General features: G+C 36.9%; 1 protein-coding gene across 6 annotated transcripts in view; it reads right to left on the reverse strand.

The window, feature by feature from the left end:
- MCTP2 (multiple C2 and transmembrane domain containing 2) overlaps window positions 1-17,023 on the reverse strand; it is a 237,405-nt gene that overhangs the window by 14,740 nt on the left and 205,642 nt on the right. For all 6 annotated transcript variants that reach the window (XM_027571097.2, XM_027571096.2, XM_027571102.2 and 3 more), the window contains 2 exons: window positions 11,681-11,790; window positions 431-540 (listed from right to left, as the gene is read on the reverse strand). In XM_027571097.2, the coding sequence (XP_027426898.1) occupies window positions 431-540; window positions 11,681-11,790 (220 nt within the window). The remainder of the gene's footprint in view (window positions 1-430; window positions 541-11,680; window positions 11,791-17,023) is intronic.

Below are 17,023 nucleotides of genomic sequence, written 5' to 3' on the forward strand. Positions count from 1 at the left end.
TTTCCTCCAGGAGAGATGAAGTGTCAGAAGCACTGTGGCAGGGGCCAGATCTACTTTTACATACTATAAAGGGCGAGATGCAGGTGTTTGCTCACTATTTGAATAACAGTGTTTCCTGAAAGTTACCGGGCCACAGCAATATATTATCCAAGAGTATTTATGGCTACGAAAGCCCAAAGGGAAATCTCATGCACAATCACATTTTTATTTGATTGCAATTATGCAAGAGGCCTATAAATATCTGTGCTGATCGTTCAGGCAATTGGCCTTTTCAGGAGGTCCTGGAAGTTTTTGTTCCCAAAATACCTTCCTTAATCTCATGTTTAATTGCCAACAAGAGCACATTTAAAGTTGATAGTTGCACTTGACAAATGAGTCATTTGTTCTTACCTGAAATCGACCGCTCGCAAAAGGACCATGCCAGACTTACCCCAGATTAAAACGATGTACCGGAGTGGAATAAAATACAAAATGATGGTGGTCACTGCCAGGATCAAACAGGCCAGGAAGGAGAGGAACGGGACCGTCCAGTTAAATGTGCTGCAGACAAAGCACATCACTATCATTCTCTCTGACGCTCTACAGCACCTACCAGTTCATCTTGCCATGTTTATTTCTTAGTTACACAAATGAAAAAGGTCTACTGGAGAAGTGCCTTTAACAACCTGGAGAGAAAGTTCTGCCAAGCTGGGGATGGCACAAACATCACTGAGGTCCTGAGGAGCAGGTCCCAAGACCAACTGCCAGCCAGCTTGTCAGAGTCCTGGTGACTTTGCCTTCCTGGAACCGGCAGTCTTTAAGGGAAGACTCTGGCTCTCATAAGTGATGAAAGACTACAGTGTGTGCAGTGTGGTCAGGATGGCTCCATGCATGGAGATCTTCAAAACAAAAGGTTAGTGAGGTCACTTCAAAATTCTCTCCATGAAGACATGGTTGCCAGTAAATATTTAGAAAAGGGAGTATATTATTAAGGTGCTCTGGTGCTTTTTTTGTTTTCTCTTTTTTCCTTTTTGAGAGAGAGAGTGCACAAGGTTGGGGGGGGTGGAAAGGCAGAGGGAGAGGCAGAGAAAGAATCTCAAGCAGGCTCCACGCTCAGTGCAGAGCCCCACACTGGGCTCCATCTCAGGACCCTGTGATCATGACCTGAGCCAAAATCAAGAGTCCAACACTTAACTGACTGAGCCACCAAGGCACCCCAACTTCTGTGTTTTCTAATAACTTCTTTTTAGAATTTTCAGACTCACTGACTCTAAAAGGTTGAGTGCCCTGAAACGGGCTGGAGGCATTTGACTCTAAACCATTAGGCCACCAACCCATAGATAACACAGGTTATGTGACCACATGTTATGTTCACGGGGCTCCTGGCTCCTTTCAACATATCCACTGCCTCCTTTGACTTGTGTGCAAATGGAGATCTGGAACATGGGATGTAGAATTGAACAAATAGTGGAAATCTTTGCCTGGTCCTAGAAAATGCCCTGTAAATCCCATGTCCTGTGGAGAGCCCATGAGAGCCTAGGGTCCTTCTTCTTCTCAGTCTTTGGCTTCATTTACTTGGTTGTCTATTGACCCTTGACTTTGTGGCTAGGAACACAAAGAGGTAAAAGATTTGTCTCTTAGTCTTTTTTTTGTGTGTGTGTGGGGGGGGAGATAGTGGGGGATGTGGGGGGACTAACCTATAACAGCTGCTAGGCACTTAATATGTGCCATTGTGCTAATATTTTTCATATTATTGTGATGGTCACCATAATTCTTCTGAGTAAAGATTATCCCCATTTTACACATGAGCAAATTGAGGCTAAGAGAGATTTTGTTTTGTTTTGTAAATAACCACAATTCCATGAAGAGTCTAAGAAAAACCCGGTCACCTCACCCTCTTGTAACAGACTGTTATCAATATTTTTAATCTTTGCCCATAGAGAGGTGTGTTTTTAATTTCTGACTTTTTAAAAATTTAAACACCTTTTAATATGCATGCTCATCATAATTTGTTTCTCACGTGATTTCTAGTTTATTTGTGAGGTATCACTATTTGGGAAAGTGCTTAAGAAAACGGAATTTTGGGGCGCCTGGGTGGCTCAGATGGTTAAGCGTCTGCCTTCGGCTCAGGTCATGATCCCAGGGTCCTGGGATCGAGTCCCACATTGGGCTCCCTGCTCCTTGGGAGCCTGCTTCTCCCTCTGCCTCTCTCTCTCTCTCTCTCTCTCTGTCTTTCATGAGTAAATAAATAAAATCTTTAAAAAAAAAAAAAGAAAATGGAATTTTAAGCATACTGACATTGGATTGAGTTCAGGTTCCATCTCTAATAAGCTACAGAAAAGTGATTTAATCATTCTGCACCAACATTTCTGCTCTGCAAAATGTGAATAATAATAGTACCTCTATCATAGAGCTGTGCCAGAATTAAATAAGAACTTGCATTTAAGGTAGATAGCCCATTCTGTTTTTAGCACATTGTAAAAACTCAGAAAATGGAAAGCAGTTACAATTTGTCTATTGTGCCTTGAGCTGTTTTTGCTTGACTTTTTCCTCAGTGACCTAAAATATCTCTTTGGATACTAAAGAAATCAGTCCTTGGTCATATTTGTTCAGTGCTTTTCCCAATGTGTTGCTTTCTTGTCTTTTTTTGGTCTGGTTTATATATTTTTAAATATAAAATTATTTATTTTACATGACCAAATTTATCAATTTTTTTTTCCTGGTTGATTTCTAGATTTGGTAGCACTTACCAAAGACTTCCCCAGTCCAGCAACTTGACACCAACAAACTGAATAATTGATATTTTTCCCACTCTTTCCTCATGCCTTTTTCTACGCTATCCTAAATTTATACATATACATTGGTCCATTTCTGACTACTCTCTTCCACAGTAAAACTTCTAATTGAACTTTTTGGAGGACGATTTCACATTTGGAGAAATGTTATATGGACTCCCTAATGCTCCAAATTATGCCATGGCAGGACGTTAAGCCTACAGATCTCCTTGCACAAGGGGCAGTGCATGACAATCACAGTAATGGCTGCTAGTTGTTAAAAAAGGAAATAGCTTCAGTATCATTAATAGCACAATATCTAAATAAAGGGAAAAATCTAAATAGATTTCTACTCTGTAGTATTATGCAGATTTTTGTTTTGTTCAATTCAGCATTTATTAAGCATCTACTATGTACACAGACTTAGATAACCTTTATTCTAATCTCTTTTTCTTAGCATGAAGTTGCAGCTGTATCTATCTTTAAAAAACAATGAGATCATAAAAAGGACAACCACACAAACACCACTGCCCCCCAACACAGAGGTTCAAAGCTATATACAGTGAAAAAATAAATTGCATAAATAAATGTGGGTATTGTATATATAAATATATATATGCATATGCATATATATGCATTTATTAATAAATTTACAGATGTACAAATACCATATATAGAGATTTTTATCCTGAAAAAAAACCTCTGATGTATATACTCTAAGTTGTTAATGGTAGTTCAATATGATGGAAAGAAGTGGAAGAAAAGGAAGTATAGAGAATAAAGGGGGCATTCTGTTTGGTTACTTTTATAATGGATGTATACCATGTTTATAATAAAAATAAAAAGATATGGAATCAATTACAATTAAATAAGTAAACACAAACATCAACCTTTATGCCTTAATTTTTTTGTTTGTTTGTTTTGTTTTTTGAAAGCAGAGACATAGTAGCAGATTCTGGATACAAATCAATGGATAGATACCACAGATTAAGAAGGATCCTGACTGGAAAGACAATAAAAGTTAACAATTTATATTAGGCTGTGGTGAGTCATGCTATAAACTTTAAGGAACTAAAAGAACAGCAAAAGAGTCCTTACATTCTGAGCAAATAGATAAAAAAATACAGATGAGAAAAAAAAAAAAAACACTCAGAACAAGGACAAAGAAAACAATAAAAACCACAAATTTAATCTAAATATATTAGTAACCACATTAAATTTGAATGGACTACATGGTACAATTAAAAGATAGTGATTGTCAGAAACAAGAAAGAGATCTAAAACATAAACAGACAGGTTGAAAGAAAATAATAGGAAAGTATATACTATGAAGAAACCAACAAGCAGGAGATAGTATAGCCATATTATTACTAGTTAAGATATTAAGACAAAATTTCATTTATTGCTTAGATATAAGTAGGTCACCTCCTATTAATGATCCAATTCACCAGGAAAATATAACAATTTTAATATGTACGACCCAGGGGCACTTGGTGACTCAGTCGGTTAAGCATCTGACCCTTGATTTCAGCTCAGGTCCTAATCTCAGGGTTGTAAGATCGAGTCCCATGTTGGGCTCTGTGCTCAGCGTGGAGTCTGCTTGAGATGCTCTCTGCCCTTCCCCCCTGCTCACTCACTCTCCTTAAATAAATAAAATCTTTAAAATAAAAGATACAACCCAAATAACATAGCTTTAGAATAGAGAAAGCAAAAACTGACCAAGCTACATGGAGATATAGATAAATCCACAGTGGAAAGTTTTTTGTTTTTTTTTTAAGATTTTATTTATTTATTTGACAGAGAGAGAGAAATCAGGAACACAAGCAGGGGGAGTGGGAGAGGGAGAAGCAAGCTTCCTGCCAAGCAGGGAGCCGGACATGGGGCTCGATCCCAGGAACCTAGGATCATGACCTGAGCTGAAAGCAGATGCTTAACGACTGAGCCACCCAGGTGCCCCCACAGTGGAAACTTTTAATATACATCTCTAAGTAATTGATATAAGAAGTCAACCAAAAATAAAAATCAGTGTAAATACAAAAGATTGAACACAATCAACAAAATTAATCAATGCATACATATGTGCATACACACACACACACACACACATACACAATACACTCAATAACCTTTCCAAGCTCACATGGAAAGTTTACAGAAGTAGGCCATTTTCTTGATCAATATTTTCTGACCATAAAGCAATTAAGTTAGAAATCAGGAACAAAAAGATAACCAGAAAATCTCCATGTACTTGGAAATTATGCAATATATTTCTTTCCCAAGGAAGAAATAAAAATAGAAAATTAAAAAAAAAGTTTTTACTGAACTTGAATCATAATAAAAATATCAACACCAAAATATCTGGCCTGGAGCTTAAGTTATGCTTACAGGCAGTTGTAGAGCTTTAAATGTTCTTTAAATGCTTGGAAAAGAGAATAATTGAAAGTAAATAATTCAGTGATCTATCTTAAAGAGTTAGAAAAAAAAATACTAAATTAATCCCAAGTAAAGTAAAAGGAAGAAAGGAATAAAAATAAGAGTACTAGTAATTAATGAAAAAGAAAACAGGTAGCAAGGAAGATTCACAAAGGTCAATGACAGTTCTTTCTAAAGACTAACATAATTAATAAATCCCCATCAAGAAAGAAGGGAAAACACAATTAACAGCAAGCATAGAGGTGCCTGGGTAGCTCAGTCTGTTAAGCAGCCGACTTTTTTTTTTTCTTCCTAGAAAGTCTTTATTTGTTACGAATAATTGTTTTTTGTGGTTATCCCAAATGATTTTATAAATTTCATAATTGTGTTATTACTTCTGATTAAAGGTAAGCAGCCGACTCTTGATTTTGGCTCAGGTCATGATCTCAGAGTTGTGAGAATGAGCCCCACGTCAGGTTCCGTGCTAGTCATGGAGCCTGCTTAAGACTTTCTCTCCCTCTGCCCACCTCCCCCTTTAAAAAATTATCAAGCATAAAAAAGTGGACAATGCTACAGATCCTACTGACATTAAGGGAAGGATTTTATTAAATAAAAGAGAATTTTATTAAGTTTATATCAAAAAGTAGAGAATTTAAATGAAACAGGCAAACTCCAGAAAAGGACAGCTTACAGAAACAGATGTGAGAAGAAACAGAATGGCTGAACACACCTATATATTTTACAAAAATGGAATATTCAATTAAAACCTTTCCTAAAAGAAAACTCCAGGCCCAGAGGCTTCACCAGCAAATTCTATTGAATCTTAAAGGAAGTAATGACACCAGGCTTATGTACTCTTCCAAATAATGATAAAGAGAGAACACTCCCACCTGTTGTTGGAGCCTAGAATAATCTCTCCATAAGGAATTTAAGAAGAGAAAATTACAGCTTAAATCTCATTAATGATGATAGCTGCAAAAATCCTACGCAACGTAGTAGTAAATAAAATATAGCAACATATGAAGAGAGTGTATACCGTGGCAAAGTTGGGTTTATTCCATAAGTGGAAGATTGGCTTAATATTTAAAAATCAAAAACAATAACAGACCATATTAGCAAAAATAAAGGAGAGAAAATTATCATCCCAATGAATGTAGGAAAAAAGTTTGACAAAGCTCACATTCACAATAAAAAGTCTTAGTAAACTAAGAATAAAAGGGAACTTCTTTAATCTGATAAAGCGTCTGTACAAATCCCTATAGCAAATATCTTTCTTAGGGTAAAATGTTGAAAGTTTTTTCTCTGGTATCATACAGGAGAAAAGAATGTTCACCAACACCAATTCTGTTCAACATGGTACTGGAGCTAGTAGCTGGTACAATAAAGCAAGAAAACATAGAAAAATGTATAAGGATTGGAAAATAAGGAAGAAAAATTATTCCTAGATAATATGTTTATGCAATAGAAAATCTAGAATAGTCTTCAGATAAAAATTAAGATAACTAAGTTTACCAAAATTTATAGATAGAAAGTCAATGTAAGAAAATTAATTTATTTCTATATCCTGGTAGCAAACAAGTAGAAAATGAAATCTGAAAAAAAAGATACCATTTAAAATATAATGAAACAAATCAAGTATTTGGGAATATATCTCACAAAAGTGTGTCAAACTTCTATACATAAAACTCTAAAATAATATTGAAATAAATTCAAAATGACCTAAATAGAAGACTATATTAGAAAACTTAAAATTTTATCAAGATGTCAATTATTTTCCAATTAATCCTTATAAAGATCTCAATAGTTGTTTGTGTGTGCAAGTGTGTGGTATGTCATGGGTATTAGTGTTGGACGCTTCATTTCTAATGAGGATGTGTATCAGACACTCTCACAGAAACCCTCACAGACACCCTGTCAGATTCGCTCTCCCAACAGCCAAGTCAGTTAACTCTTGCGTTTTCCCCACAATTTTAGGGGAAAGTGCTTAAAAGTTTTTTTTTTTTAAAAAGGGAGACATTCACTTTTAATTTTTTTTTAAATTTAAGACACAGAAAAAGAAAGTCAAGGCATTTTGCCAAAAATAATATTCCTAATAGTCAATATTCTTAAGTGAGTAATACATGCCATCCACTAGTCTGAGCTCTTTATATGCGCTAATTCATTTAATTCTCCCAAAAATGTTATGAAGTAGGAATAATTATTACTCCCATTCTAGAAATGAGGACTCTGAGTCATAAAAGTTAAATAACTGGCACCAAATCACTTACTCTCAGTACAAGTGACAGAATTAGGATCTGAATTCAGAAAGTCAGCTCAAGAGCCCACACTCACTGCCTCTACAGTAGGCACTGTAGAAAATGTAAAAAGGTACATTTTGCTCATTTAATACTCTTGTTTATACTGAGGACTTAGATCAAAGACATTACACTGTAATTCCTCTAACACTCAAGAACTTACTAGACCTTCTCTCCATTAACATGGAGTAGCCTGGACTGGTTTCCACAGAACACCCAAGGTTAAAAAAAACCCTTTCTATCTCAAAATCAAACACTTCGTTGAACATTTTCACAGACTTCCCTAGTTTTCCTAACTTGAGAGCTCCCTAAATTCCTAAAAAAGGAATCCCTGACTTGGGACAGTAATAAGACAAATGAGCCAAACCTTTCAATTAATGAAAAAAAAATCAGTGAATCCCCTTCCTTCATTCAACCATTCAGGCTTAGTAACATGTCCTAAGAATATCATTTTCAAAGTTCCAAAGCAGTAAACAAAAATGACTGTGACCATATCCAGTAAGGGGGGTAACAGCTCCATCCTATATTTCCTCCCCCAGCTGGGTGTCCCGCTAGTTGACCTTTATGCCCATGGAACCTTGATTTTCCTCACTTCCGAGGCTAAGACAAATGAGGTCTTCTGACTCTTCTGCCCCTGGAAACAGAAATGACTGATCATATAATCCTATACAGATTATTCTTTTGTAATGGACCCCACGGTGATGCTTTCGTTCACGAGGCATGGTTTTGACTCTAGCTTGTGAACCTTCTCCTCATACCTCATGTCTGGCCCTCTCTTTTGTCTTTCTGCCTTCATTCTATGTTCCTTTCGACATACCACTCTCTGAGTGAACAGAAGGTGAATCAGTCTATCACTCCCTTTGTCTTCACCATGATTCAAGCTGCACTTAACCTTCTTCCTCATATTTAGTGCCTAGTACTTCTCAACATCACTTCCCATCTAGAGAAGCTCTCCTTCCAATGAATGTGGCTTCCAAACCTGACTCTGGAGCATTTGCAGGGATGACTTCCCTGTTCTAGGTTTCTCATTATCTCCTCCGTGGAGATTTCCTTAACCCCTCAAAGATACAAGTGTTGAAGGCAACACTCCATAATGAGAGGACATATAAAATATAGCCCCCTTCTGATCCATCCAGCCTCCTGTCTGAGATAATATAGATGCACCATGTTCAGTAAATATTTTAGCCTGTTATAGACCTACATTTGAAATTTGTATAATATTAGAGAAGGTAATTAGAGAGAAAGTAGAGAAGAGTAGAAAAAAGAAAATATAGCTTGTTCCATGTAAATGCAATACGATTGGGGTCTTCCGGGGCAGTAACTGGAAAACCTTGCTCTGAGTTTTATGCAAGCTTACTTATTTACTAGTTGCCAGAAGTTGGGTAAAAGTTCTCCTGGTCCTTCAACACTGAATTACAATGGAATTCCAATGGAGTTACACATGCCATCCCACTTGAATGCCCAGCAGGAACTTTAAGGTCACTGTGGTAATGAATGGCCAAAGAATTAATAGGAGTGAAGCCTTATGCGCCTTCCTTCCTGTCAGAACAGTACTCTGTTCATGGCTGAAAATACGTCTCCGACATGGCCACCACAGCTGTGCTGGGCACTTCAGAGATGGGGGCCTGTTTAAATCACCCTTCCTTCTTCCCTCATCAAACACATTTCTTTGACCATTATCAACCGCACAACAGCCACATTTGTCTACTAGAGACCTTCAAGCATGGAGACGGTTTTACCAAACGCCACGGCCTTCCTTCCTCAGTCTTGCCCCCGCTCCACATCCTCTTACCCTTCATGCTGCCAGAATGTCCCTCATCCAGTTTTCTCTCACGGACTTTTTCTACCCACTCAGGGCTCTGTATGATCTGCCTCACCTTCAAGCACTAGACTACCACCCACTGTCACACAGATATACTAAACCCCAATCATCTCCCTGGATCTAGCACGGTCTCGAGCTTCGAATCTTTGCAGTCTCCCACCTACTGAAGTCCCCATTAACTCTTTGCTCAACTATCTCTTCCTGTTGTCAGACATGCTGATAAGATGTCTCTTCTTCAGAAGTGCCCCCCGTCTGTCTGTCTTTCTCTCCCCTACATCCCTTTCTGGGCTGGTCAGACCTCCCCTGCCACCCTGTCTCACCTCTACCTCGCATCAATGCAACTGAATTCTAATTATTACTGTTCTCCCTCACTGGAAAATAGATCCCCAGATGAAAATGGCATTCTAGGGTAGTAGTGAGGGCAGGTTCAAATCTAAGCTTCTTTGCTTACTAGTTCTGTGACCTTCAGTTACAGAGTTAATCACTCTGTGAGTCCATTTTCTCATCTGTAAAATGGGTATACTAACAACCCTTAATCCAGAGGCTTGTTGGAATCATTTAATCTGATTCCTGTCAGCAACTTCTTAAAGAAATTACTACCTGTAAAGGGTTTACAATAGCGTCTGTCTGGCACATGACATGAGCTGATGTTGCTATTATCATGGTTTTATGGACTATTTATCATTCTTAGACCAGGTCAGTGCCAACACTCAGAATTGAGAGGTAATGAGTGAATGAAGGAAGAAGTATAACACCCTCCTCATCACTTGACTATTTCCTATTGTCACTTATGTTTTTGTTAAACAATTTTGATGGTGACTTCAGAAATCATTTGTCAATTTATATGAAATCTAGGTAGGCATCAATATATGTAAGCAAAAATCCTCCTGTTCTTTTTCTTCTAAGACATTGATAATGGGAATAGCAATATGTAAATTCAGTAAAACTCAGCAAATTTGTTTAAAGATGATTTTAACTTATTTTATAAATGGAAAGAACACATTTACTATGCCAACAATAAATGGCCGCTCAAGAGCAACTGGATTTGATAAGGAATTGAGAAAGATCAGTATCCATAAAACGTCCCATATGAGCTATTTATATTTCTTAATGTTCATTATAAACTGATTCCCCTGCATCTTGATATATAGAACTCTCCCTTGGCTTTTAGCACTAATATTAATCTCTTCTTTGCCCATGCAATTTCTTTTTTTTAAGATTTATTTATTTTAGAGAGAAAGAGAGAGCATGAGTGGGAGGGGCAGAGGGAGAGCGAGAGAGAGAGAGAATCTCAAGCAGACTCTCCACTGAGTGTGGAGCCCGACTCAGGGCTCGATCTCATGACCCTGAGATCATGACCTGAGCCAAAACCAAGAGTCAGACGCTTAACCAACTGTGCCACCTAGGCACCCCTACCCATGCAATTTCTAAATATTATCTTCTTTACTTAAAAAACTATAATGGACAGTAAGATAAGAAAAAGGGTATCCACGAATCTTTAGAAAGAACAACACAGTTGATATAATTCTGGATTTGAAGGAGGAAATAAGTTTAAAATTAAAAGAAAAAAATTTTAAATTGCTCTGTTCATTGGTACCAAATGAAGACCAAGTTAAACAGAGTTCATGATGTCTGAAACAAAATAAACATGAATCACAGAAACAGTCTTTCTCAACTGAGACTCCATTATAGATTTAGTCCTTGTGACCTAAGGTAGGAAGTGGCAAGCTATGGGTTGGATTTAAGTCAACTCTAGCCTGCCACCTGTTTTTGTAGATAAAGTTTTGTTAGAACACATATCACAGCCATTGGTTTAGGTATCAATGATGCCTTTTATACTTAACAGAATTGAGTACTTGTGGTCCAGAAAGATGAAAATATTTACTCACTGCCTCTCATAAAGAAAGTTTGTTGACCCACGTCAAAGGTACCCATGAATGTGATGAATTAACTTCACATCTTTCTATCCATGATGCTACTAGCTATGTATGGCTCTTTGGTAAGTTGAGAAAAAAAGCATTTACTGTGTTCCATGTTTCAGTTGAAAAAGGCAATTTTAGAGCATATTTGCTTCCCTTTTTATTTCTGAATAGGAAACTCTATTTTTTTAATCTATAATTTATCACCCAAATGAGGATACTTTTGAGAGTGAACTAATTATGCTGGGGCAATTGGTGTGAATTGGCCATATGGTCACCCCGGTTCCAAGGCACTACCCAACTGTGAAGCTGACAAGCCCAAAGAACAAACCAACAAATATAAATACAGTTGCTCCAACACTGTAGCTTTTGTTTCTTTTGTTTTTGCATTTACTGATCCCTGCCCTCCCCACCCTCTTACCCCCACTGCCCTAATGTATGGCAGCTCTACTTTAAACACAACACAAATGTAGAACTTACTTTTTAATTCTTTCTCCAAAAGAAGCTATTTCCTCCAAGACGTTTTGAACAGTTGAAACAATATCCTGTACCATATAGATTCTCTCAATTAACCCCTTTTTCTCAGATTCCTAGGAAACATAAAAGCAAGATTTAGCTCAGTCACTTCATTTTTATTGTCTCACTATAGAAATTACTATACCGTGTTAAAATAACATGGTTATGATCAACAGAGTGACTCAAGAGATGAATCACATTTTTCACAACTTAAAGTATTTATTGACTCCAAAGAACTGTTGCCCACTCATTCAGATGCAACCACTCAACACTGTGTTTCAGTCACTACCTCAGTGTGAGGAACTGATGTGTGGAAGCCCCACAGAACCAAGAGTTTCATTTCTCTGTGGAAGCTACTGCTTCTGACAGAGAACTTGGCAGCCCCTTCCATTTGTCTAACCCTGATTTCCTGTTTGGCTTCACAAGGTTATCTGCCAGCTCACCTTACCCCTATCCTCTCACAGTCCTTCAGGTATGTTTCCAGCACATGAAATTCAGATGATAGGTTTCCTAGTATTGTGGCTTCTTTGTCAAACTCTGCTGCATTTTTAGTCATGTTTTAAACCCACTGCAAGTCTGACAAACATTTCAGTCATCCTTTGGCAACCACCTCAGAAACAGAGTAGGCACCTGGAGGCAGACTACGAAGTCACTGCCAGAGATTGCATCCTACACAGGTTACTCCCTTGGAGGATGCTCAGTGATTGACTGGCTTTTCCTTCATAGAAGTAAAAGCAAATACAAGTTCCCATCTTCCTCAGTCTCCAATTCTTCATGTGAAACAGAATTCAGCCTCCTAAGAACATTGTCCTTACTTTGCTTATAGAAAATCTCAAGTGTGTTTTACCATGTTAGGCAGCTAATGCTTATAAAAAGAATTTAGAAATTACTCAAATGTTGGAGAAAAGAGGATTCCCGAAAGAGTGGTATTTTTACACAATTTCTTATATTCTGATACCATAATCTAGGCTCCCTGGGAACTCTCCTGGAACTGGGATTTAGCTAGTATCCTCTCAGCTCTTGCCTATCTGGGTCATTGTAGCCACTACATCTAACATATAATACCAAAAACCTCAAATTTTTCTTTATCTAGAATTTTACTTGAGTTAGAATTGTACTAAATTATGGAGAAAAACCTTCTAAATTTATGAGAGCATTTTAAGAATAATCTTCTGTGCAGCAAAAGAAAATATTTCACTCTCCTCTTGCATTCTCTGTTCCATCAAACTGGAAACAAGTTGGGTGGGAAGGGGAATCCACCACCTGGTGACTGTGCGTAAAAGCACCAGCATGGCAGAAATGTCACAAAAGCACAAACTTCCCTTCTCCCACCTGTCCTTGATTATGAAGCTACTTGGCAGAAACAGACCACAGAGAGGGCAGAGGTTAGAATGCACCACTGTCAGCCCCTCTTTAGTAAAGGGTGCTGGGATGGTTTGAAGAACCTCTTACCATCTGGGTTGAACTCCTTAATCCAAGCAGTCCATATAGAAGGAGAAGGCAGGCTCATTGTGTCCTCTTGCTACATCAAACTAGCAAAACATTTGTAGTTTTTCACCCCAATTTAAAATTCCTTATTTCCCTTACCCTCTAATTCTTTAAGCAGCCTGCATTAAAAATTAGATATGCTGCCAGAGCAACCTAATTCATGCTCAGCAACATCTATTAATGGGCACAATGGTGAAAACCCATCTCTGTCTGCTACATAAGTATTCATGTTTATAAAGGAGGATTTTGAAAGCACCAGGGAATTTGACCCAAAGGGCAAAAGTAGCTTCCTCTTTTCAGCAGCGTAGACTTTAGGTCAAAACAATTTCTTGGAAAATGACTCAAATTTCCATGTGGCTCAAGTTCATAAAAACATCCTAGTTCCACTGACTCTGTGTGTGTCTGTGTGTGTGTCCCCACACCCCAATGAAACACTCAAATGCCAAGGTTCTGGTTGTGAAGGAAGTATAAGTTAGTATACCAAAATAATAAATGATTGTCTCAATGTCCTTTTCCTTTTTAATGAATTTGATGTTTTAGTTTGCATATTTAATATTCAAAGACAAGGCTAAGAGTCCCACCATATCTAGGCTAGCAGGATCGTAATTTATCAACCAAATCTTTACACTTTGAAGAGTAAAAGTAACCAGAGTTCCATAATTTTTGAAATATTTATCAAATATCAACTTGATTTTATCATATTGGTGAATCCACATGATTATTTCATTTTATTTTTATAAATACATTACTTAAAAAAATTTAAAAACATATTTTACGTATATTAAAATGAAACTTATTTATGTTATCTGGACATTTTTAAATGATACATAAAGAATGATTATTTGTGCTACAGATTCATATATTTAACTGGTTTCCTAGTTATAGATGTTTATAATCCCAAGTCAGGGTACTTTTCAAAAGAATGTCCTTTTTAATACCATCTTTTTATATATTTCAGAAAATTGTTCTTAATCATCTTCAGAGCTTCACTTAATAGTCATTAAATTGATACCTTTAATTGACTCTGTGGATCATAATTTTAATTATGAAAATACTCTCTCTACAGGCACTGAGGTACCTTGAAATCTCACACCAAAAAATGTGTTACATGGAGAAAATCGTTATCAATTTTAATTTTTAAATGCTGAGATCCATATATATTTTAGCCCAAATATTTTCAAAGGCACTGCCTTTTTGTATCTGCATATGAATTTTCTCTGTTGAACATTTTTTCAAGACAAAACTTCAAGTAAGTTGTATCTGTAATTCCTTTGAATGTTTCACAAAATCTATGCTGCTGAAGAAATGGTTTCTCAATTTCCTTCCATTCTTGGGTCAAATAGATATTTATTCTATTTAAAAATCAAAAGTTTTTTCCACAAATTGAGATATCCCAAAGGGTAACTTCAGAATTAAATATTGAACCATGTACAACATTTGATCTCATAGTTTACTTGGTGCTGAATATTCCTTGTTTTTGCGGGAAAAAAATGCAGTGTCTTTTTTTCCAGTTCTTTTAAAATTTACTTGCACTCACTAAAAGCTTTCAAAGATGAAGTTACTTAGCATTTCAGTCATTGAAGATTTTGATTAAAAATTTCGAACTGATTATGACCCAAATGCAACAAAAAGAGATTTCTTTTTTCACAAGAGTTCAATAGCTCTGGAAAATGTTTAAGCTGACTAAGAGCTCTTCAAAGGTTCAAACATTCCTAAAATCAAACTGATGACCAGCAGCAAAAAAACAGAGTACACGTTGCCACACTGAAGTGTATTTTTTATATTTGAAATATCTTTGTCACAAAAAACTTTGTTTCTACCCAACACTGTATATATAAAATATTTATGTGTGTCCACGACAGCTTCTAATTCAATCAATGGAGCATTATCATTTGTCTGTACACAATCATGGAAGGCAGCTATGCTCACCACTATACCACCAAAGCCGTACACAATCATGGATAATCAAGGCACTGTGGCCAATCCCAAGTACATTTCTGCCTCACAAAGGCCTTCATTTTGTAAGAATATCTTATTAGCCATAATGCTGTCCTCCAACAAAGTTTGCATTTATACTATCCCTACAAAATTAAATAATCCCCAATGCTAAATGTTGCAGTTAAATTTATGTTGGCATTCCTGATGTCAGAGATTTTATCATTTGTAAAACTAACTAGAAAAAGCTTTATTTCGGTTCCATATGTTGGTTGAAAAAAATCAAAATAATTTTAGAATTAACTTATTTGATATTCTATTTCAATCGTTTGATGGCATCCAGATAAGACTGCCACCATTTTACTCTGCCCAAGATTTTTCAGACGTTAGTTCTATTGGAGTCAACACATTAATAGCTACCTTACCATTTTTCATACATGTACAATGAAACCTTGGAATGGAAAAATCAGATAAATGCAGAATAGTCATTTGATCTAAAAGAAAAGTCATACCCCACAGAGAGAGATGTAAACACAACTTTTCGGCTTCATAAATAAAAGCATGTTTCCAGAAATGGTCTTCTTAATATAACTACTGGCTGCTGAAGGCTCTTTAGCAGATTTGTAACTTAAGTTTACATATACAGATGATATGACCATGGCCCCAGGGGACAGACAAGAAATGTGAACACACACCTATCAGTTAGCTCATCGGTAATTATCTTGACAAATAGAATATCATTACTTGATTATTTCTTAAACATGAAGTTTGACTTTACTATTTACTCACTGAAAAAGCTTTATCAAACAGTAAAAACAGTTCAGATTTACTCATTGGAATGAGTGAAACAAAATATAAAGTGTTGAGACTACTTTTTATTCTTTTATCCACAGGACTGTTTAAATTCTGCATATACTTAACATACACTCACCCTATCATTTTTCATCTCCCCACTAACCCCACTAGAATTGGCAGTTTGGAGGCTTTATGCATCGTATAAATTTGGCAATAGCCATGCCCCAACAGGCTGGTATGCCATGTGACTGACTGGGAGCACTGGGGAGCATCAGAGGCTTCTCCACCACCACTTGGGACAAGAAGGGGTGAACTCATCTGAAAGCACTTTGTTTTATCAATGACCATCCAAAAGCTTTCCTTTAAAGCTAGGTTTTAGTGGCTTAGCCCCTGAAAAGGGTCAGGAAAATAGGTGGGTTATCCCTGCTTATTATCCCTTGTTGGATTTAACCGGGTGTTTGTGAGATCTCTGGTCACTGCACATGCAACCCCAGGGCTACTAGGAAAAACCACAGCAGAAGCAGAATGCACAAACGACAAGCCTAAGCAATTTATCGCAGTGTATTTGAACGGAAATATTAAATACAATACTTAGTATTTAAACAAAATGGGGGGGAGAGACAGCAAATGGAAATTTTCTGGGCAAATAGGGACATGTGGCATAGGATTCCAGTCCAGAACTCCAGAGCAAGTGTATCTCCATTACAAGAAGCCCCTTAAAAAAAAAAAAAAAAAAAAAGCCCCTTAACTGTCTAGTGGACATTTCACAAGGTAGGTATTCAACTCACACTTACTCTCTTTGGCATTTGCTTCTTTGATGTCTATGGGTTTCTGTCTCTTTCTGTACCATCAAATATATAATTTGGAGATTCCTCATTCAGTTACATATCACCACCTAGTCTTTGTTTCCAGCATTATTTTGCCCAATACTCATGAGAGTGTATGTTAAATGATGCCTTTTGAAAATATTTCAGAAACATTCCTTTCCATTCTTATATTTAAGAGCTGGGGTAACCAGGGATTGCTTGCACCAACAGGTGAAAAGGTAACAAGAAAAACAAACCGGCCAACCAACCATGAGACTTAACC

Source organism: Zalophus californianus, chromosome 6 (genome assembly GCF_009762305.2).
Source record: "Zalophus californianus isolate mZalCal1 chromosome 6, mZalCal1.pri.v2, whole genome shotgun sequence".
In the NCBI taxonomy this organism is placed as follows: domain Eukaryota; kingdom Metazoa; phylum Chordata; class Mammalia; order Carnivora; family Otariidae; genus Zalophus; species Zalophus californianus.